General features: G+C 35.9%; 1 protein-coding gene across 1 annotated transcript in view; it reads left to right on the top strand.

Annotated features, from left to right (window-relative positions):
• The window catches only part of CHSY3 (chondroitin sulfate synthase 3), a 77,430-nt gene extending 64,914 nt beyond the window's left edge, over nucleotides 1–12,516 (top strand). The window contains exon 3 of the mRNA XM_058172798.1: nucleotides 7,967–12,516. Within this exon, the coding sequence (XP_058028781.1) occupies nucleotides 7,967–9,529 (1,563 nt within the window). The 3' untranslated portion in view covers nucleotides 9,530–12,516. The remainder of the gene's footprint in view (nucleotides 1–7,966) is intronic.
• Nucleotides 12,517–25,126: the final 12,610 nt, after the last annotated feature.

Here is a 25,126-nt window from a genome sequence, read left to right as displayed (position 1 = left end):
TTAGGGTAGTTGACATGCTTTTTTATATTACACATTTAAGTCATGTTTAATTAACACAAATGAAATAGTTTTAACCAATTCATTAATGCAAGTTTTCTACCTTCTTCATGCACCATATGAACAAAATCTAGAAAGCGTGTTTATGATTTTGTTTTCTTACCATAAGTATTAATAAAGCATTTCCCATTTTTTGCTGACTTTTCACAGAAAAGGAAATTGCAATGTAATTTTTATGGAAACAAATAAAAACTCAAAGTGGAAGAGAGTAAAAAGGGATAAACAAGCCTCTAACACTGTGAATGCACTTACAAATAACTGATGTAATAATGTGGGGTGAAACACATGATGCAATTCTTCAGTTTAATATATCAGAAATTTGAATATGGCTTTTAAATATTTCAAAAAGAACTGAAAAAACCACAACAGTAGTTATTATAGGTGCATGAGGAATAATGTAACTGATTTTCTTAAAATAAATTCAGATCAAAGTCTCAAAATGTGAAGACAAAGAAGGCAGTTGAAATGAAGATTATGAATTTTAGTGCCCATGAGGGGAAATAATGAAAGGAAGTAATAAATACTGTGAGAATGTTGAAAAAAGTTAACCCAAGTATAGACCATAAAAATACAGTTATTGTAAAACATAAGGCCTGCTTATGGAGTGATATACATCTTGTTTAATATTTTGTGCAGACTGCATTTATGCTCAACAATTGAAGATTATCAATCTCTTACACAAAGGAAAGACAGCAAGAGTAAATGCAAGAGGTTTAGTTATCTAAGCTTGCCTGAGTACAAGTTTAGCAGAGTTTGGATTGAAAAGATAAAAGTAACAATAAACAAAACATTTACTGAACTAAGGAAACGGATGGAGAAATATTAAGATACAGATCTAATAACGGGAAATATATATACTTTGTTGTGAAAAATAAATGAAAATGGCTGTGAATGAATGTGTTTCTACTGACTTTGTTATATGGAATTTAGAGCTGGGTCTATCAGGCTAAACATAAAAGTAACAAATGCTGTGAGAATGGTTTAATGGAAAGTGTGTATGTAAAAAAAAGGCCATCAATAGACACATAGAGATAAATCACATTTACACATAATTCAAGAGAGAAAATAAAGCTAAGAAAGAAACCAAAGATCAGGACCAAACATCCTCTCCAGCAGTCTACTGTACACCCAAGATGAGCAGACTAAATTATAAAGTTCCATCTGGGTCAACTGTTCCTACTGTATTACTGTTATGGATAATTGCACAGCCAGCCATATGTTTTCATTGGATTTGGCATTTTTATCCGCTGAGTCCTTCCCAATGACGGGAGAGAGGGAAATGTTGTTTGATGGTGCTTAAAGATATTGCCGCAGGATGTAAGCTTTTCCAAGTAAAGCTGCCATTTGTAGATGACTGGTAGTGATTTTGTCAATGCCAAGAGTGTTCAATTGGTGCTCCAGATGCTTTTGGATTGGACCAGAGGCATTTATTGACACTACTTTCTTTTGTCATGGTCATTCTATTTTTATTGCAAGTCTTTGTATTTTGTGGTTTTCTCTAGTTCTTTCTCTTCAATTCTGCCATCTCTGAAAATTCCAAAAATATGCAATAGCATTAGTAGAGTCCAAGATAATTTTGGCATAGCAGATTAAACCTAATTTAATCCTACCCTTGAGTGATGCTCCCATAACGAGAGGTCATAAATTCCCCCTCCCTTTTGCTATCCCTGTCTAATTTTTAATGGTTCGGTTTTCATAAAAATATTACATTAACAAATTAGATATAAATTATTCTTTCAATATGGACAGTGATTATGTTAATTAACACAAATATCAAGGCCTTTAAAGTAAAACAAAGGTTTACAAAATTGGCTTATTCGACCAACGAAAACGTGTTTTTTTTTTTAAAAGTAGCTTTTAATGTTTTTTTCTTGACTAAGACTGAATGATGAGGCTTTCAGTATTTGTTTATATACAGCATATGGGGAGAAAAGTGTTTCTGTTGGGTTTGTAGAGAAAGTGATAAACTATGGTATTAAAATTGAGAGACGATGATGATAAGGAATTAATTTGTGGGACATCATTTGAAGGGATTAAAAGATTACAGTTTTTTAATACGTTGTTTCTGGTAGCTGATTTCTGGTAACAAGAAATTGTTTTACTTGTTTAAAATGTGTGTGTGTATGAGTGTGTATGTGTATCTGAGGAAGATAGGCAGTTTCTAAATTGGATAAATAAATACTGTTATTTCTGGTAGATCTTAAAAGAGTTTTGCTGAAAAAGATTGAATGATGAGGCTTTATTATTTGCTAATAAATAAATGATGGGATGAAGAGATGGGATGAAGTTGAAATACTAGAGAAAGTGTTTGCACTTGCATTGATGAAGATGGAAATCATTTCTTTCTATATTTTTATTTAATTTTAATATATTTTTCATGTATATTAATTTGTCACAGACTAATTTGAAAATTGTTGCAACTGCAAATGATTCTGTATGTGTGCTTAAACAGACAATTATGTTTGCATCAATGAAAGTTTTTTATAAACAACATTCCCTTTATTAGTTCTGGATCACCTTTTGCTTTATCAAAGTGATTATTCCAATTATTATTTCTATTGCTGTTTCTGAATACTGTAAGTAATAGAATATTTGCATTTAGTCATATTGAACAGTGGTAATAGCACACTAAAATTAATGAAAATGGAAACTAATTTATCATGAATAGAAAATGTATTAAAATTAAGGATAGATAGATAGATTGATTGATTGATATAAAAACTCACTATAAACTTCTAATGTGCATCTTAATGAGTTATCCTGTATCCAGGTTTTTTTCAGCCTTACCAAGTAAATCAGACAAGAAACACAACCAAATGAGCTAGTTTTACATTATTTTAAGCCTATATTAAAAGAATCTTATGTCTGAAAGCACAAAACGCCTCCTCTTTCCTTTATACTCCAAGAAAATAGGGAGTCTTCTGAGTGTCTTCCTCTGCCTATTATCTCTTATCTGACTATTCCCTAGGTAGCACCACTTCATCCAGTCTCCCAAGGTTTTTCCCACATACCGTTACAGGCTGTGTGTGTTTCTTAGTACAAAAGTTACAGTGTTGCTTACAATTACAATTAGGGTGGATTTGATTTAAATTAAGTTGATTTAAATCATGATTTAAATCACTAGTAAAAAGGCTTGATTTAAATCAACTCGATTTAAATCATAATTTTTAAAGAGCAACTGTTATCTCTGTCCCGCAGTAGCTTCTCCTCTGATCTGCTGTTGACTCACTGATAGTCCCCTTCACTTTAATGGGACGACTGGTGATGCAGCAGTGACATAACAGGGTGAGGGACATGGCAGGCAGAAAGTGAGTGGATGCCCACTAACAGGCGCTGCCATGATGGATCTGAAATGACAGGTGCTCTTTAAATGTAAGGACTTATTCTTGCTGGTAGTAAGAATCTTTCATATGATTATTTGCAAACAAAATGAAGATTTCCTATTTAGCTTGCAAAACTTGAATTCACTGAGTGAGTTTACCAAAACTGTAAATATTGCCGAATATACAGCCTCATGCTACATAACTAAGCTCAATTTCATGCTGAATAAACTAAATTATTAATGTATCTTAAATAGAAAACTATCTTTAGATAGATTTTTACTCCAAAAGCATTTTATTTATTTATATATTTATTTATTTATTAAATTTTTAATAAATTTTAATTATTAAAATAATTTTTATAAAAAAAATGATTTATCGTATTTTTCAGTGTATATGATGCACTGTCCCCTTCCAAAACAGTGGGCGGAAATGTCTGTGCATCTTATACAGCGAATGTTGCCAAAGACCCGCCCACCTGCCACCCTTCGGCCTCTGCCTCCCAGTAATTTACTTCCTTACAACAAACGGCAAAATACTGCCTATCAGCTGTTCCAGGCTTTAGGGATCACCATTACCTGTTGCCGCCCATTGTGGCTGCTGCCTGTGCCCCATTGTGCTGCTCCGTGTGCCCCATTTTCAGCCTCTGTACACCCCATTTTTGGCCTTCATGTATCCCGTTTTTGGTCCATTCCCCACCACCTGGAATGGGCCAAAAATGGGATGCACAGAGGCTGAAAATGGGGTACATGGGGGTCTAAAATGGGATGCACAGAGGCAGAGAATGGGGCACATGGAGACGGCAATAGGCGGCAGCGGCAATGGGTGGTGATGGGCGACAGTGATCCCTGCAACCTGGAACAGCTGATAGGTGGTATTCTGGGAGGCTGATCCAATGGCCAATCAGCTGCTTGTGCTAAATCAGGCTGTGCTGAAGCTGACCAGCCTGTTTGCTGCAAGGAGGTAAATTGCTGGGAGGCAGAGGCATATTTTTCCCCTTGTTTTCCTTTTCAAAAGCTAGGTGCGTCTATTACTTCGGAGCATCTTATAGTCCAAAAAATAAATAATTTTTTTAAAAAAAATAATCAGATTTTTATCCACCCTGGTTACAATTTCTTTCACTTAATATAGCAAGCATTTTCAAATTGTGAGTGGCAATCCCAGGGACACAAACAATTTTGAGGTGATAAAATTCTGGCTATACATGGATATGTTATGGTTTTTCTTAAGCCACTGCCTTTGTGCTCACAGTAACAGCCCAAACCCATTCCTGTGCAGCCCCCAGGACTATGAAGCTTTCCCCTCATCTTATCTTTTCCCTTTTCCATGGGCCATGACAAGTACTTCTGATTTTTGCCCTGGTTCCAGACTGCGGGACAGAGAAAGTGTTGGATTAGTGGCGTATGGTGTGGAGTTGTGTTTGAAACAGAAGATCTGCTTGCTTGTCCATGATTTTAATTGTGCTAATTATAATGTGTGTTTTTTAAAATTGTTCTAGGCTTCCTTGAGTGTGTACATAAACAGAAAAATGAGGGTCTACAGTCAATAATAAAAACTTTAGAGAGTGGATTAACAGGACCTCAAGGTACAGTTTTATAAACGGACTTGTGAGAAAGTAGGAGGGGATACAATGAGAAGCTAATGAGAAGAGAAAATGTTATTATTTGTTATATGTTATTATATTACTAAGATATTAAAAAGTGCCTCAGGCATATAGGAGCTGTTCTTAAGCTAATGCAGGGGTAGTCAACCTTTTTATACCTACCGCCCACTTTTGTATCTCTGTTAGTAGTAAAATTTTCTAACCGCCCACCGGTTCCACAGTAATGCTCCATGTATTGTCGTCTGCGCATGCCTCACACATCATGGATTGGGTTTGCGGGGGGGGGGCGGCTACCAGCTCTGCTTGTCTGTTACAGCTGGGTGGTGTTGGGGGAGATGCATGAGCTATTCTAGGAGGAGGATCTTTGGTTTGCGGTCGCACTATAGCGCCATTTAGTTTCACTTATGTAACGTGAACTAAACTTACGCGCGGGTGATACAAATAGTATATTTTCAGAAATTTAAATTGTCACGGGGAATTTTATGAAAACCTAATGAAAATGCTTTTAAATGATGCTATGAATTTTTAAAAAAAAATCAATTAAATTAAAAAAAAAGGAAAGTGTTTCAGTATCGGACAAAACGCCTACTGTCCACCATGAAAGCTGGAACGCCCACTAGTGGGCGGTAGGGACCAGGTTCACTACCACTGAGCTAGTGCATTCTAAGTCTGTTATGAAGCTCCCCTCCCTTTTCCCCCCTAGTTATCAGTAACAAATAAATGGGGTTTTTTTCTCAGTCTCTATGAAGCATGCAATTCCCTGTGTGATTTCAGTTTTTAAAAGTTTTTAGTAATGCATTTATGTTAATTATGGAGTATTTTCATCTCATCTCCTAACAAAAGCTATGGCTGTAGAAAAGTATTATGACAATATAATTAAAAATTTCTTTTAACAGAAACACTGTAATAGACATCTTGCCATGCTTATGTTATTTTAATTGGATGTTTGGCTTTAGGGAAGTTCATAAGTTATTATAAAATTTTAATGTTAATAAAATTAGCTAAGAGAAAATTGCTCTTAATTTTATTGATTATGCTTTAAGGACTAATTTTATTATATCTAACAATAAAAATAGGTTTATTAGAATAGCAAGGAACACTGTGTGAGATATTGTCAGGGGCAAAAAAATAGGTCCACGCCTAAAGGTTCAATTAAGCTAATTTATTTCTAAAAGCCTGTGCACAGGGATCTTCTTAACTAATGGTCAGCACTTGCTTAGCTTTAGATAAGGGTCAACAGCACTCAAGGGGAGGTTGGTTTAGTTTGCTTGTGGCCATGTAGGGATTCTGGGGTTAGGATCCCCCTTTTCTCTCCATCTCCAGGTTCTGCCATTCCTTCTACTACAAATATTATTTAAAGTGGGCACTAGTTCTTTCAAATAGTGCACTAATTAGCATGGCACTAGTTTATCTCCCACACTGATTAAGATACTGATGTATATTTTGCAGTATGCTGGAATATGTTTGGTACTGTTGCAGTGTGGTAGGCATCAAGATAGTAGTATTCCCTTCATTCTTTCTAAAAATTCTGTGAATTAGCTCTGAATTAATCCATTATAGTAAAGCAGATATTTCTGCCACAGTTATCAACCTGTAAGCTGCCTATCCTTGGACAAATGAAATGTAATAATGATGCATTTAGGAAGATTCAATTTACTGCTTTCATCAACTATGTTATATGTGATTTCTGTAATAGAAATATTTCACCAGTCTTAAATATGCACTCTGGGAGATAGAGAAGGTAAAAATATGAAAGGTGGTGATGGCTTTTTTTTACTGGGTTTTCTGGGCAACTTTATTGTTGGATTTGCTTCTCCTTTTTAACCCTGCACATTGGAATAAAATGGCACCTCAGTTGATGAATATGAAAAATTATTAAAAGCTCCTCTAGGTTAAATACTCTTACTCATGAGTTTTACTTTAATATTGATTTAAAATGTGAGAGGCTTTTCAGTGAGCTGTATAATTTTACTTTTCTCTTCACTGCCTTTGTTATTTATATTACTACTCTCATGGGCTATTATAAACAATTTCCTGTCAGAATTTTGGTTTGGTTTGATTTTAGTTCTTTGTGTAATTTTAGGAAGATCTCTCTTTACAAATAATCAGAAACAAAATATGAGTCCTGAACACATTCTTCTGCATATCTTGACTGTTAACACTTAAAAGAACCTTCTGAATTCTTATTTAATTTTTTAAAAAAACAGATTGAAGTTACAGATTATTTTGTTTTCAAAGTATTCACTTGACTGAATATTCCCCTCAGAGAAGATGAACATTTTCTGGCCATTGACCATATTTAAAAGTTTACACTAATTTTTTATATCTTTAATTTCTTTCCAACTAAATTTATACTGTTATCACATGCTCTCACTCCTCATCGAATGTACAAAATATGTTCCCACTCTTCTGCGATTTTTTTTAACCAACCCATATAATCTACAAATGTAATATTATTTTGGTTGTCTACTCTCTGAAGTTCAAGCATTTTTATCAGGATTTATATATGATCTAGAACTTAATGAATTATCAAGTCCACTATATCACCAGGTGACCTCTGTCTCTTCTGTTCCCATGAAGCATGTGATTTCCTTTCTGATTTTAATTCTTAAAACATTTTTAGAATGTGTTTAGATTAATTATGTTGTTTATTCATCTCATCTCCTAACAAAACGTAGCCCAAAATAACCTGCTATAAACTCCATAATGAATATATTTATTATTTTTATTCATTATTTGCATTTATAGCCTGCCCTTCTCCGAAGACTCAGGGCGGCTTACACTATGTCAAGCAATAGTCTTCATCCATTTGTATATTATATACAAAGTCAACTTATTGCCCCCAGCAATCTGGGTCCTCATTTTACCTACCATGTAAAGGATGGAAAGCTGAGTCAACCTTGGGCCTGGTGGGACTTGAAAATTAAATTGACATGGTTTAGTTAATATTTCCCTGATACCTAATGCTATTCTATTTTTGTCCTAGATGCAGCAATTGTTTCATGAAAACTATGAACGCAACCGGAAGGGTTACATACAGGATCTTCACAACAGCAAAATTCACACTGCAATTACACTTCATCCAAATAAAAGACCAGCCTATCAGTATAGACTTCATAACTATATATTAACCCGTAAAATTTCAGAATTGCGTTTCCGCACCATCCAGCTCCATCGAGAAAGTGCTCTCATGAGCAAGCTCGGTAATGACGAAATAAGCAAAGAAGATCAACTTCTGGGAATGACGCCATCTTTCAGTCGTTTCCAGCCCCGTGACAGGAATGAAGTCATTGAATGGGATTTTCTGACTGGAAAGCTCCTTTATTCAATAGCTGAGAACCAGCCACCTAGGCAAAACATTAATAACATCCAACGAGCAGCATTAGATGACACTGTAATGCAAGTAATGGAAATAATCAATGAGAACTCTAAATCTAGAGGAAGGCTTATTGACTTCAATGAAATACAGTATGGATACCGCAGGGTTGACCCTCTGCATGGTGTAGAGTATATACTGGACTTGCTGCTTTTATATAAAAGGCACAAAGGAAGAAAGGTTACTGTTCCAGTTCGAAGACATGCTTACCTTCAACAATTATTTAGTAAGCCTTTTTTCAGAGAGGAAGAAGAACTGGATGTGAGAAGTGTGATGGAAAATGAGCAGAGTGACACACAATCCCTCTCTTTCCTTTCTAATTCCCTGAAGATGTTCTCATCATTTAAAGACACCAAAGAATTAAGGGGAAGCAATAACAAGAAGATACACATTCTTGTCCCTCTCACAGGAAGATACAATATTTTCTTGAGATTTATGGAGAATTTTGAAAAGACTTGCCTTGTTACAAAGCAGAACGTGCAGCTGGCGGTTATTCTCTTTAGCCCAGATTCTAGTCAGGAGTCCAGTAAACATATAGAATTGATCAATGCATATCGCAATAAGTATCCAACGGCAGACATCACTGTTATTCCTATGGCAGGAGCTTTTTCAAGAGGTTTGGGTCTTGAAATGGCTTCCTCTCAGTTTGATAATGATACGCTGCTACTATTCTGTGATGTTGACCTAATATTTACTCCTGACTTTCTTCAGCGGTGTCGAGCTAACACCATCCAAGGAGAACAAGTTTACTATCCTATTATTTTCAGCCAGTATGACCCCAAAGTAACCTATGGAGACCACCCTCCTGTGGACAGTTATTTTGTTTTCACTAAGAAAACAGGGTTTTGGAGAGATTATGGGTTTGGTATCACTTGCATTTATAAAAGTGATCTTATAAATGCAGGCGGATTTGATACCTCAATTCAAGGTTGGGGACTTGAAGATGTAGACCTTTTTACTAAAGTGGTAACTTCTGGCTTGAAGGCATTTAGAAGCCAAGAAGTGGGGGTTGTGCATGTGTTTCATCCGGTTCATTGTGATCCCAGTCTAGAGTCTAAACAATACAAGATGTGCTTGGGGTCTAAAGCAAGTACATTTGGCTCTGCAATGCAACTAGCTGAAATATGGCTAGAAAAGCATTTAGGTCTTAGGTATAATCATACTTTCTCCTGATATTTTAACTGGGACTGGCTTCCTAGGAGAAGTTTACCTCATTGCTTTTTCATTTCATCATTGCATTTTTAAACTTCTCTTTGTCTTCCAAAGGATTTGTCTTTGACCTTTAACAAATATCTATTAGGAATATTGGAGATTCCTCCTGAACTGATATGTCTTTCTGCTCACGATCCATAAACTGAGTAAAATCATTGCAACAGAACAGTTGCATAGATAACATCCATCACTAGGACATCAGAAGAATAGTCTCTTTGGACTTCAGGATGCAATATTGATCTTGATTGTGTCTGTCAAACTTAATGTGATACAAATATTTTTCATTGAAGGTATCACAAAAGTGCTTTATGCTTCCTCTGGGAAAGAGACTCTGGCAAACTTGAGTTTTATAATTTATATGAGGACTGAAATAAAAACTATTCTTTATAATTTTTAAGTAATAAATAAGGGACTCATCTATTTTTTAAAATAAGGGAAAAATACATTTTCCAGGTGCAATGGTACTGGCTACCAAGACCCTTAAACAGCATATCAAATTGACCTCTTCAGTACTCTGCAAATGGACTATTTTCTCGAGAAAACATAGCATAATCAGATATTTGCATATGTTGAGAAGGTTACGAATCAATCACTTTCATTTGCTGGCAAGAAGAAATCATGACACAAAATGATTATTTATAATAAAGAATAGGCATGTGATCTTGTGTTTTCTAAGACAATAATATTTTGCTTTGTTTCTGTTTAGATTGAACGTCTAATATATACATAGTTTTCTAATTCCTTTCATAAGACTGCACTTGTTACAAAGGAAAATCAAAGGGTACTTAATATTGTCTTTTTATAATTCTGTGTTAATATTCATATTCTGAATCAATTGTTGTTAAACTTTAAAGAAAATGTAATAATTTAACTATGAAAGTACTATTGCTGGTCAAAGTTCTTGCAAATATATTTATAATAGTGAAGATATATAGAAAGTGGAATGTGTTAAGGTTTCCTTCTCTGTAAAATCCAAAAATTCCAGAAAATATATTACGGATAGTGAAAAAATATTAGGTGGTTATGTTCTGCTAAAATGAACACAAACCATGACCACATTATCATTCATATAGTGGTTTGATCAAATTTATGACATGTAACTGTAACATTTTTTTAAAAACCTGAAACATTCCCAAGAAATATATGTTAACCCTGATGACCAATATAATGTGATCAACTTTAAAGAACATAGCAAGCATCTCGAAATAAGTAATATCTGGTATTTTTAAGAAAAGGTGCTGAACAGTATATGTTATAATGGCCATGATAGAATCTGAACTTATTGCCTGAAACATCTAATGGAATCCACAACCCTCATAATTTAATTGGCACATAGCATGCTCTCTTTGGCAGTATATATACTAAACTAAATTGGAAAAGAGCAAGAGATAGGCATTCTGAATAAGATATACTTGTATCTTATTCAATTTTCTTTTACAAATAACAAGAATAACCATGGCAACTATGTTTCAGAATCAAGATTTTATTAACTTAGATTAAGTATAGTAAGTAATACATATTTAGTGATGAACTCGATAGGTTTAGAAATTCAGGACAAAGCAACATAGCCTCTTGACCATTACACCAAAGATTCTTCCTAGATGTTATTTTTCTTTTGTATATTCCTTTTTGACACAGCATGTTACGCTAGTGTTTTCTCATGACAGTGGCAATTTTTCTCACTTTAGATATGACTCCCAGCAGTATTCCAATTCTGTGCGCCACATTTATACCCAAGTATAATTTCATTTCACACCTATGTTTGCATGTACAAATCCCACTGCTGTATAATAGTCCTGGTTCAAAATTACATACTGCAAATTCTAACCAGATCAATAGCAATTAGCATATTTTATTTTTAGGATTGGGTATTTTACAGTACCAACTTCAGTTGTTCTCTTTCTGGCTTCATTGCATATCTGCTTTGGCAAATAAGCTACTATTTTTAGTTAGCCTATTACTTAATATTTAATGTATATGTAAGATGAAGTTTGCATACATTCTCATATTCATAATTAGCAAATGGAATTTCAAAACTATAATAGGAATTTAGAGAGTCAGTTTGGTGTAATGGTTAAAGGTGCTAGATTAGAAGCCAGGAAACTGTGAGTCCTTCTCTTGCCTTAGGTACAAAGTCAACTGAATGACTTTGGGTCGTCTTCTCTCTCAACCTTAGGAATAAGACAGTGGCAAACTATTTCCAAAATTATTGCCAAGAAAATAATGTGGTTGCCATGAATCCAACCTGACTCATAAGTGAAATAATTTAAGTATACATGAGATATGCAAAAAAAATATGCTATTTTATCTTCACAAATGAGGTACTAGGTTATCTTATAAGATAGAGTATAGGCAAACAGATTTTAAGTCAAACAAATAATTTGGAATGTTGATATTACCTGTGGCAACTCCTTAAAATGCATCTCAAGCACTAGGGAAATCAGAAAGTCCAAGCAGTTCAAATGAGTATAAAAATTTATTTCAAACTTATGTTGTCTACAAGACAGCCAAGCAAATTGGTGGTAGATAAATTCAAGGAATTCAAAGGAATTCAAGGTAGGCTGGATTTAGTTCTCTTGTGGGCGCAAAGGGACTCATAATTGATAAAACCTTTGACCTCTCCCTCAGGCTGATTATCTTCTACAACCATATTCCCAACAAAAATGGCTGTTTTAAAAAGTTGCAAGCAGGTGCTATGCTTGCACCTCAGCATACTCCAAAACATCTTTTTGAAGATGTCAAATCCAGAATGCTGCCTAGACCTATCAGGTTAAAGAATACTTATTACTTTGGGACTTAGAAAGAGTAATGAAAATTTTTAAAAATCTGTCTGAATTTGTTTCATAGTTATAGAGTGACATGCACAACTACTTGTGAAAACCAAAACCTTGTCCCCCAAAATGTGTATTCTTACTATATTGTCATATTGTAATTTCCTTTTCTAGATATTTTTTCTTTGTATATTCTTTTTGACACAGCATGTTACGCTAGTGTTTTCTCATGACAGTGGCAATTTTTCTCACTTTAGATATGACTCCCAGCAGTATTCCAATTCTGTGTGCCACATTTATACCCAAGTATAATTTCATTTCACACCTATGTTTGCATGTACAAATCCCACTGCTGTATAATAGTCCTGGTTCAAAATTACATACTGCAAATTCTAACCAGATCAATAGCAATTAGCATATTTTATTTTTAGGATTGGGTATTTTACAGTACCAACTTCAGTTGTTCTCTTTCTGGCTTCATTGCATATCTGCTTTGGCAAATAAGCTACTATTTTTAGTTAGCCTATTACTTAATATTTAATGTATATGTAAGATGAAGTTTGCATACATTCTCATATTCATAATTAGCAAATGGAATTTCAAAACTATAATAGGAATTTAGAGAGTCAGTTTGGTGTAATGGTTAAAGGTGCTAGGTTAGAAGCCAGGAAACTGTGAGTCCTTCTCTTGCCTTAGGTACAAAGTCAACTGAATGACTTTGGGTCGTCTTCTCTCTCAACCTTAGGAATAAGACAGTGGCAAACTATTTCCACAATTATTGCCAAGAAAATAATGTGGTTGCCATGAATCCAACCTGACTCATAAGTGAAATAATTAAGTATACATGAGATATGCAAAAAAAATATGCTATTTTATCTTCACAAATGAGGTACTAGGTTATCTTATAAGATAGCGTATAGGCAAACAGATTTTAAGTCAAACAAATAATTTGGAATGTTGATATTACCTGTGGCAACTCCTTAAAATACATCTCAAGCACTAGGGAAATCAGAAAGTCCAAGCAGTTGATATAAAATGAGTATAAAAATGTATTTCAAACTTATGTTGTCTACATGACAGCCAAGCAAATTGGTGGTAGATAAATTCAAGGAATTCAAAGGAATTCAAGGTAGGCTGAATTTAGTTCTCTTGTGGGTGCAAAGGGACTCATAATTGATAAAACCTTTGACCTCTCCCTCAGACTGATCATCTTCTACAACCATATTCCCAACAAAAATGGCTGCTTTAAAAAGTTGCAAGCAGGTGCTATGCTTGCACCTCAGCATACTCCAAAACATCTTTTTGAAGATGTCAAATCCAGAATGCTGCCTAGACCTATCAGGTTAAAGAATACTTATTACTTTGGGACTTAGAAAGAGTAATGAAAATTTTTAAAAATCTGTCTGAATTTGTTTCATAGTTATAGAATGACATGCACAACTACTTGTGAAAACCAAAACCTTGTCCCCTAAAATGTGTATTCTTACTATATTGTCATATTGTAATTTCCTTTTCTAGATATTTTTTTTCTTTATCTGTTGTTTGGGGCACAGATACTTCTTGTTAACTTGAAGTTATTAAAATGTCAATTAACTGTATTTGAAGAAGCTAAGCTCTCCCTGGCAATTTCAAATGCAAAAAATCATGAGAGTTTACCTTAACTCTTTGATAAAAATGTTGAATATTTGTCCATAGCCTTAAATTAACATGGTTTGCTCAGACAAAATTTCAACATATAGTGTGAACTGAACTTGATGACTGTACAGGGAATTCTGTGTACAAAAGGACTTGCCGGATCGGGTCCTGAACTGAAAAAAAAAATGAAATGTCAATTCTTATTCTTTAGAGATATTTATTTAGTGTATGACCAATTCATTTGTTTACATGATGGATTACTTTGTTGTAAACTGGATTATAAATGTTTGTTATAAAATATTGTGTTGTCTTTGGAATAACTGTTCTCAGATAAATTGTGTTAGTTGATTTGTGGCAGGAGCACAATTTTAATGATGACATAATCATAATGGATGCAATTTTGCTGTATTCAAGTGAGCAGGAACTGTGCCAAGGAGCTCACTGGTGTTTATTCTGGATTATCAGAGTGCCTTGCAAGTACACTCCCAATGAATTATACTGACTGTTAAAATATTTTGCAAAACAGATTCAAATAATGTATCTTTCTCCCTGTCCCTTTTCAAACACATTGAGGAGGAAATGAGATTGGTTCCTTTTTCTTCTTCAAACATGGCTGTGCCCAGCACCATCAAACCAATCAAGAAGCATACACGCTCATTGCTTAGCCAAACTCTTTATTTAAACAAAGCAAAAACACCCGCTTCCTGAAAAGGAATTAATCCTTTTAAGGTAGGGGGATTTTGGAGCAGGAGAAGATAAGTACGGCCAGATAAAATGTAATGGCCATTATAGGAGTGACAAGATGAGCAGAAGGGGACCATTTGACCAAGGAATCCTATCAAACTAACCCCATTACTGCCATAATTGGTGCTGAAATAGTTCAGCTGGTAAGAGTAAGCTTTGCATCCATAAAATTCTTTAATTTGAAGTAAACCAACACTCCCTTTCAGAAGGCTGAAAGGGATTGGACCTTTAGTTTCTGTGCTTTAAGTATTGGTTAATCACACTATCATAGAAAAGATCGAGGATAAAATAACATAAAAGGTTTAAAGGTTTCCCTGTCCAGTCATGACCGACTCAAGTGGGTGGGACTCATCGCCAATTCTCAGCCAAGGGAGCTTGTGTTGTCTTGAGAGATTTTTACTTCATCATTTGGCCAGCATGAAAATACAGAACTCAGTAACCTTCCCACTGAAGCGGTACCAGAGGTGGGTTTCAGCAGGTTCTGACCAGTTCTGGAGAACCGGTAGCAGAAATTTTGAGTAGTTCGGAGAACCGGTAGTAAAAATTTTGACTGGCCCCGACCCCATCTATTCTCTGCCTCCTGAGTCCCAGCTGATCGGGAGGAAATGGAGATTTTACAGTAACCTTCCCCTGCAATGCCCACCAAGCCATGCCATGCCCACTAAGCCACACCCAGAGAACCGGTAGTAAAAAAAATTTGAAACCCACCACTGAGCGGTACCTATTTATCTAGTTTGCATGTGCAGGCTTTCAAATGCTGGGTTTGCAAGAGCTGGGCTAAGTAGCGGGAGCTCACCCTATCACACAACACTCAGGTCTCAGGCCCAGGCTATCACCTTTCCAACTGACCAGCTCAGCACCTTAACTGCTGAGCCATCGCGCCCCCTCCAAAGTAATATAAAATAACATAACCTACTTTTAATCAGGGCAGCACTTCTCATTTTACATAAAAGCAAATGCCCAAATCAAATGAGGACTTTTTTCCCTTTTGCTAAGTCTTTTTCCATCATCCTCTAGTTAACAGAATTCCATGATTCATTCTTCCACTACTGCGTCCCAGGATTTTCTTACTTTGTGGCTTATATCCCTTCCTCTTTACCACAGATTTTTTTTTTTAAGTACAGATATTTCTGGTCTTGGTTTAAGGATATCCACTTTGCTGAAGAGTTTCTAGTTCTGTTGCTGATAGTTTCCAGTTTCTTACCACAATAGTTCAGCAGCCTCATGAATGTTATTACTTTATTGCTTCCTTCCCTGGCTCAGTCAGCAATCCATTTAAAGTCACGGAATTCCAAAACCAATCCTTTCCCGGTTTCAGAAATAAATGCTGTCGGACAAGGGTTAGTTCCAGCCCAGAAAAACAGCACGATTAGGTTATTTTCAGTAGTGTGGAATTTTTAATAACATGACTACTGGTTTAATAAAAGTAAATTCAACATTTTTGGGTTAGAATGTATTAGTTCTGTGTTATTTTAAAAACGGCACCATTTCGATATTAAAATCTGTAGGTTTTTTTTTAATGCATTCAAATCTTCATCTCTAACAAATATTAATATTTTTTATCAAAATTGCCAAATTATAAACTTATTTTTAAATAAACTATTTTAAAAATACATTTTAAAAGGTTCAGTGTAGTAGTTAAAAGTTTGGGCTAGAACCATGAGACATGAGTTCTAGTCCTGCTTTAGTCCCAAAGCCAGCTGGATGATCCGTGGGTCAGTAATGTCTGTCACTCTTAGGAATAAGACAATTACAAATTTATATACACACACAATTTTATTAAGAATTTTGATTATAATAGTAAAATCTAATATCTAGTAAAAAAGAATAGAAAGAAGTAGAATGTGCAAGAAAAAAGAGAATAATAATAAAATAAAGGGAAAAGAAATAAATAAAAAAGTGAATTCCAATCTACCACACAAATCTGAACAAATTTAAGAGACTCTTTACCCCCTTTAAACTTACAAATATCTCTTCATTTCATATCCTATTTCTTATCGATAAACAAATCCATAAAACATAATCTTCTTAGTTTCAGTCAACAGAAAGCCCATAAAGGATAGCCAGAAGTAACTGACTTTATATTACTTCCTTTCCTTTCAAACAGTCTTAATCTTTAGTTCATTCAGATATTGTAATATTTAATTTACTTTCATTTAATTTGCATTTCCCTTTTACATTTTAAAATTTCAGCCAGTTTCTTTTTTTAGATCCAGTGAAACATCCCTTTCTAAGCGAATAGAATAGAATAGAATAGAATAGAATAGAATAGAATAGAACAGAACAGAACAGAACAGAACAGAACAGAATAGAATAGAATTCTTTATTGGCCAAGTGTGATTGGACACACAAGGAATTTGTCTTGGTGCATATGCTGTCAGTGTACGTAAAAGAAAAGATAAATTCATCAAGAATCGTAAGGTACAACACTTAATGATAGTCATAGGGAACAAATAAGCAATCAAATCATATTAGGTAACAGTCAATATAAATTGTAACGATACCAGCAACAACATTATCTTGGTCAAACCTTGTTCTACATCTGCCATTTCTTCAATAACATCTTTTGGACATAGTTTATCCATAGAAATAATCATTACTAACATTATTGATATTGTGGGTATTATTCTTCAAAAGTCTCCTTCAGTATATTTATTCTATAAACTTTTAACAACATTTTATGGACTTGTAAAACTTTTCTTTATCTAAAAGCTTTAGTTCTCTTTTATGTCCAGCTTTTGAAATCACGAAATTGCTCATCTTTGTCTTGCCTTGTAAAAATCAAAAACCAAAAAGCTGTTTGTTCTTTATATTTAATTCAAAAATCTTAATGTTAACATTTCAATACTTCAGTTTTATCTGGACCCTTACTCCATTTATGGTTTTCTAAGATGAAAAAAGCTCCTTGCTGTTTAGTTCAGATTCTTTATATTCTTAAGCTTATAATTAATTTTTTCTTTCATTCACGACTTTACCCAACATTTTCAAATTTGTCATTCTGCAGGTCTGTTAAGATCACTAGTTAGTTGGCCTTTCTCCTAGTCAATGGCTCTGCTTTTATACAGCCCTCTTCAATTTTGCATACCTTCCCAAGCCATGCTTGTAATGGTAAACTTTTCTTCAAACATCTTGTCAAGAAAACTGCAGGATCCAGACAGTCATTGAGTCCACACTAAGTTAAATGCACCCCACTCAAATCACAGTTGGAAGAGCTGTCATCCAAAGAGTATCTACAGTCCAAACTGACATGCACAACAAAATCATTACTACATACTTCAAAATGTTCACTAATGCTCATGTTTTCCTATCCTGAAGATTAGAGTTATAACATGAAGCTAATAATGATAGAAAAATGTGATTAATTGAATCATCTTCATGCTTTACTGATGTTTAAGAGTGGAATCCTTATCAAGGTATTTGGGTCAAGGATTTGGATTTCAGAAACATCAAACTCCTCATATCAAACGTATCTGATTTTATATAAATACTATACAACCATAATCCATTGGGTCATCCTTTCAGAGATATTTCTTTATCTAAAGAGGGAAATGGAAAAGCCACAAGTAGGCAAAAATACAATGGGAAGAGGAGCAACTTCCAACTTTATGGCAAGGAGTTTGGAAATCACTCTCCCTCCTCAGCTCTCCCTTTTACAAAATTACCAGCTGCTTTGTTGAGGGGAGGGGGAACAAATGGAACTGAGGACTGCAAGGAAAACTCCATGCTTGTTCCCCATTCTGGCATGTCCCTAAGGACCCCTTCCAGAGATGAAAGAAGCACACCTGTTAACTGCTTGCAGCCTCCATTCAGCCTTACCTCACCAACAGGCGAGTCTCTCATCCGTCCCTCACTACCTACCACTATTAAAGACTTTTCACATTTTAGCCTTGGTTCCAAAACAGGCAATCTCCATTCACCTATCAAATGTTGCCACCATCCAATTAGGTGCAAGAACAGAGGGAGGTGGGAAATAGCGCAGGGACACCACCTTCCCTTGTGCAATTCAACCTACAGGTTTCTGGAAAGTACAGTTGGAAAGCTCGGGGGCCTTGAATGGCCACAACTTCTCCAAATTTCATTTCCCCAGGAACCATGAGTTCCAGCACTCTAAGTTAGCTCATTTGTTTTTCCTTGGTTCAATAATAGTTATCATATACCTCCCAATTTCAAACAACTGAGAGTTATAAACAGAGGGTTATAAATTTTAGCAGTATATAAATAGATACAGAATATAGACATTAATAATGAAACTTAGTATTTATAATGTGAAAGGAAATTTTGCCCAATTATTGGAACTTATTAAAAATCTTCCCTTTGCCAAGTGAAAGGTAGGATACATGAGAGAGAAAATCGTCACATTTCAAGATATTTCCACTTATTTCAGAGAAAGTGCAAGAGGTCAATTTGATCAGTGAACATTTCTTCTGAAAAGCTAAGTTTAACTGTTGAGAGGGGAGGAAAATGTCGGTCATTCTAGATGAATAGCTTGATTATTACAGTAATGTTATTGGCTTCTAAATCATAATGATCTCTTAATGTCTGAGATTTAATATGGATTTCATAGAACTGGGCTTTTATTAGATAAGATTTTTAGATTCATTAAAGAAAAGCCTGGGTTTTATTCCATTCTCATGGTAACACAATTTTACTGTATCAGCCACCAACCAATGTTATTAAACTAGCAGGTGAAAATTAATATAAGCAGTGGTAGGCTGCTGCCGGTTCAGACCAGTTAAGGTGAACTGGTAGTTCTGATGATCAACTGCCCCTCCCACCCACACCTGCCCTATCCTGTCCTATATTTCCTTCTTTCTGGTTCAGCTGATTCACGCAGCACAGTTGATTTCCATGCCTTAAGCTGTTCTACTTACCGGGGCTGCCTTAGAAGGTAAGCAGCTGAGCTTAAAATTGCTGTATTTTGAACACTAGGCACGCACAAAAACGCAAAGTGCACACTCACAAATCCGGTTGTTAAACCTGTTGCAGCCCACCACTGGATATAAGTAATATAAACTAAAAATATAGATGAATTGAGAAGGGTGTTACTCAATTCTTTGCACAGATGGAGTTTTTTTGTGCCACAGTTTTGAAGAGACATCTAAAAATTCTTCACTATCTAGGAGAGTTAATGTTCTCCTAAATTAACATTTTATGCTTTAGAAGTTTGCACATTCTTACTGACATGGTATGCAGTTTTTATGTACTATATTTTAGAACACATGGAAAAGACCAATAATTTAAAATGTTGGAGGGTTAATCAAGATTCAGGTACTCTCAAAAATTGCTACAGTGGAAGTTTGAACAGCATAGATCATTATTGCTGATGGCATACAAAAGAAGTCCTTCTGCAGGAGTCATTGCAAATCCCTTGGCCTTGAATTTGGGGTAGACTTGCACAGGCAACAAACTTCAGTATATTTTTGGTGCTTCTGTTGTTTGGGGCTAGTAGAACATATAATTAACTTTGTAAATAACAGCAAAGGGAGCAAAGGGATTTGAGTTGGTAAGCTGCATTGCTGTTGTTTGGCTTTGCATTCGTGGTCATGCTACATCTTCATGGTGGGTGAATAATGCAGCTGCGGTCTGGCTTCTGGTCTGAAGAAGAAGAAGAAGAAGAAGAAGAAGAAGAAGAAGAAGAAGAAGAAGAAGAAGAAGAAGAAGAAGAAGCTGCATCATTAGCCATTTCAAACCCCTCCAGTCCATACATGCAGCAGACTGACACCCACCATGAAGATGTAGCATGACCACAAATGTGAAGCCGAAAAACAGCAATGCAGCTCACCAACTCAATCCCCCTGCATCTCAGACCAACCTGAGCACAACCAAGCCCCCCCAAACAGAACACACCCCATCCAATCAGAGCACAGCCAACCCCACCATTCAATCAGAGCACAGCCAAACCCCCAACCAATCAGAACACATCTCCCCCCAATCAGAACACAACCAAGCTCCCAACCAATCAGTTCAAACCCCCACTAGCAGTTAAAAGGAAGCAACAGCTGCGATCACACATTTATCCTAGAAGCACGAAGCTGTAAACACCTAGCCTAAAGATGACAAATGGGATTTCGTCGAAACGTTGCCAAGACACTTCCAATTTTACACGGGAGAAAACCCGAATAACCAAAGACCTACATACAAACACCCGCGAAAACCTCAGAAAACATATATGAATGAAATAACTTCATACCTCATACCTCATACCTTCATACAAGTTCTTATCACAATTTCAGCTTGTTTGACATTATTTTTTGAGAGGCGGGGAATGGTTGAAAGTTCTAATTTTTCAGAGATGTGGAGGGATTGTTGAACTGGGACTGGTAGGGAAGCAAGATCTTCTAACTAAAATGGCACATCTCAGCAGGCATTTAAGAAGATTGGCAAGCAAAAGCACTATGATTTCTATTTCTATTTTTTTTCAGTTACTTTGTTTAATTTTATCAGATCCTATCATTTAACTGTATGCAGCCAGCCTTACCCAGTACTTGCTAAGAAACTTATATTTCCATTTGTCTTTATAAGAAAAGATAATAGGGAAACTAAGAAACAACAGAGTGAATTTTGATGCGCTGACATTGCTTAAACCATCTAAGTGACAACCCCTCTCCCTGGTCTTACAAGATTAAATAAGAGGAATAATAATGTAAGTAATAAGTATGACAGGGGTGGGTTCTAACCGGTTTTACCACCAGTTCGCTTCATGCATGCACTTTGCGTGCGATGGCCGCGCTCCTGCTCACGTCGATCACATGCGCGCTGAACTTGTACTTCACACAAGCGCATTTAATAAAAATACAGCTGAGGCATGGCAATTCACTCTGCTGCACCTTACAGCTGTGCTAAAAACAAAGGAATACAGGTGTGTATAATGCAGGGGTGGCCGGGAGGGCCCAACTGACGGGCGGAAAGTACCGGTTTGCTCACACATCAAGATTTCCATTACCAGCTCTCCCGAACCAGAGAGAACCGGTAGCAACCCACCACTGAAGTATAATAATAATAACAATACTAATAGTACAAACCTTGAATACCCAAAACAGATGTGATATGCTGAGTTAGGATTTGTCAGATGAGTGCAATAGTTATTTAACCTAAGGAATTGGATATCCCCAGGCTCCCAGATGTAGTGGCTCCACTTCTATGGTCCATTCATCTCCTGCACTTCCCACAAGCACTTGCCCGGAAGAAATCTTTAAAAATGATAACACAGATTTTATATCCAGGTACTACTTATTGACTATACCGACTGCCATTTTATTTTTTTTCAGAATCTAAAAGCAATAAAAGCAAAAGTGGAATTCTTTGATATATTTATTCTGTCATTCCCAGTAAATTAGCAGGGCATACCATAGCATAAAACTCTCGGTTTAAAAATGAACAAAAGTTACTCAAAAGTGAGACTTTAATATTGAATCCAACAAGAAATTCTAATTGGATTCAGAAATTGGATTCTCCCTCCTGGTCCTTGAGAGACTGAGGGCCTGGAAGTGAAAATAACCAAACCTTACAAACTAACTGAATTTCCTTACATCACTTTTAACTCAATAGTGATTGGTGGGATTCAAAGAAACCAACTGCTTTTTCCTTAAGCCAGTGTCTATGCTCTATTGCTGCAATAATAAACAAGATTTCTTGGGGGGGGTAAAGTGATGTCCTAGGGAAAAGAACAGCAAGTGTGTTTTATTGACATTTAAGCACCCCACAATTTAAATAAACAATGTTATTTGAAAGAAAGTACCCTTCCTGACCACTCTCCATACTTCCAAACTAGATATTTTGTGAGGCACAGATTCCTTCACTTTCTGAATTACGTCACCAAGATGCCGTCAGTGCCTTAACTGTGAAACTCAAAGTGGCAGCTGCAGATAGCACAATGGCACCAACCAGCAGCAGTCTTGAGAGCAGCCTCCTCCGATAAACAGCTGATGGTAAGGATAGGAGGCAAGAGGGCTGATGAGCCTCTGGTGGCAGAAGTAATTCATCTCTTTGAAGCCCTGCCAAGTTGCAAGCAGGAGGATTTATTGAAGAGACTGAATGATCTCAAGCAAACTTTATCTGCCAGGCATGAAACAGCTGTCCTACTAATCAATTTGATTTCCCTAACCCCCATAGATAGGTGCAAAAATGGAAATGCTTTAGCCCTTCGACAAACCCCTCCCCACCCCTAGGTTAGAAGACCTGAATCTGTCAGAATCAGATTCACCTGATTTGGTGAATCTGTCATCAAATCTGTTCTTGTTGATTTAAACACATCACCCAGAGATACAAGCCTAGCCTAGCAGTCTCCCATACTATCCTTACTGATATCATTTGACACAGAATGTACCCAGTAAATAGTATATTAGTATATATAAGGATGCCACTGCAAATATTTTACTATATGGTATATTTGCAGTGGCATCCTTATGACAGAAGGATTAGCAAAAGGAAGAGGACACTATGCATTAGAGCTACCATCAACTCTTACTCAATTCTGGATGTTTTTGCTCATGTAATAATGTGCTCTAATCAAATTAACTGGCAATTAGCAGATTCAAGTCTGTTCTCACTATTATCATGGAATATGGTGGAGTGGTATTTGAAGGTTGGAGGTGCTTCCTAACTTTTATTTAAAAACAGACTTGCACAGTATAAGAGCAGTTGAGTAAAGGGTGTTAGGGTCAAAAGGAGACCAAGCAATGTAAGCAGTATATCTCCCCAGTTCTTCCAAACTATCTGTAATGGTCCAGCGGAAGGGACATACTCTGGGTGCCATCAGTTAAAGAGTTTTGGCTAATTGGACTTAAGAAGTGGGCCTTTACTTCTTAAAGGCCCACGTAAAGTAAATGTGCATATTTGGTAACAGCCCTGTGCTTGCATATTTAAGATTTCAATATTTTTGTTCAATATAATATTTCCTATGTCATCATAAACACAGAGCAAACAAATGGCGAAAGAGCTCAACAATTATTTGAAAATTGTATCATGTCTAAATCTTCAGTTTCCATTGTATTTTGGTAGTGATGTCAATCCAGAATGGGAGCAGATGCAGATTTCTTGTTATCATAGCTTCCTGCTTAAGCAGAAGGAGGATATTATCTTCTCCCTTTTATGTAGCTAAGGATGGGATTTGTAATTTTTCATGATTTTCTCTTGCAAGGTTCACCAATTATTTCAATATCTGGAGTTAAATGAGGCTGTACAAGGACATTTCCTCATTGAATTCACATAATGGATAAGATTTTGTATGGCAACAGTATATTATTGGCTGATCTCTTCTAATTATGGATGTAAATTTGATGAAAATTGAACTATGTAGAGACAGCAATTTTTATCCCTGCTTGTAATGGTTGACATGTCTTGTAAACTAGAACAATGTATTGCAAAGTATATTCCAGCTACAGAAACACAAACACATGTCTTAAGTAGTATGAAAAATGACATACTTTCTTTCTAAAATCTTCATCTTCTTAGATGAGGAAGAATCATGCAAAAATGGCAAGTATACGAGCCAATTCCCATTTACCCGAATTTTATTTATGTTGGTGCCTTTAAGTTAATATTGTCTCCTAGTGCGCGCCTGGACAAGTCCCTGCAGCTGAAATCGCATTTTAATCAGAATTTACATAAATACGTTGTCAAAGAGATGGCAAAGCAAAAGTTGAATTATAAGTATAGATAAAAGTATAGTTTGGGAATCTGAGGCTACCAAAATATCTTTAAAATATGCCCACAAGAACCTGCAGAAACGCCAACATCTAAATCAGAGGTCTCCAACCTTGGCCCCTTTAAGACTTGTGGACTTCAACTCCCGGAGTTGAAGCTGGCTGAGGAATTCTGGGAATTGAAGTCCACAAGTCTTAAAGGGGCCAAGGTTGGAGACCACGGATCTAAATTAACCCCCATCCCAATATAAATCACGTTTGTAGTACATCAACAAAAGAGAAACAATGACAGGTGTTTATTGCAGTTCAAGATAAAAATCTATTTTGGCATATGATAGCAGAATGGGTAATGACAATCTTTTCATATACTGCATTTAATCAGATTCCCATGGGGGGTTCGGAAGCTCATTTTAAAACTCTATATAAACTTTAGGAAGTCATGATATCAGACCATAATAATGAAACTTTGTCAGACTGGCCACTAAATTTGATGTCTGAAATGAAAATATTGGTGGCCTTAAACCAGGCCTGGCAGTGATTGTATCTGCCTTTAAATGCTGAAATCTCATCCTTTTTTTGAGAAGGCAGACAAGAACCAGAACAAAAGAAACAGAGAAATAGTCAAATGTAAAATACAAAGCAAGGATCCCATCATATGTTAAAAACAAGAAAAAAGTCAAGGAAACAATTGGCCCATTGCTGGGAGAAAGTGGCAAGAAGATGACAAGCAACAGGGAGAAAGCAGATCTACCTAACTCATTTTT

Source organism: Ahaetulla prasina, chromosome 2 (assembly GCF_028640845.1).
Source record: "Ahaetulla prasina isolate Xishuangbanna chromosome 2, ASM2864084v1, whole genome shotgun sequence".
NCBI lineage: Eukaryota > Metazoa > Chordata > Lepidosauria > Squamata > Colubridae > Ahaetulla > Ahaetulla prasina.
Note: the sequence above shows the minus strand (reverse complement) of the source record. Positions and strands in the feature narration are given on the sequence as shown.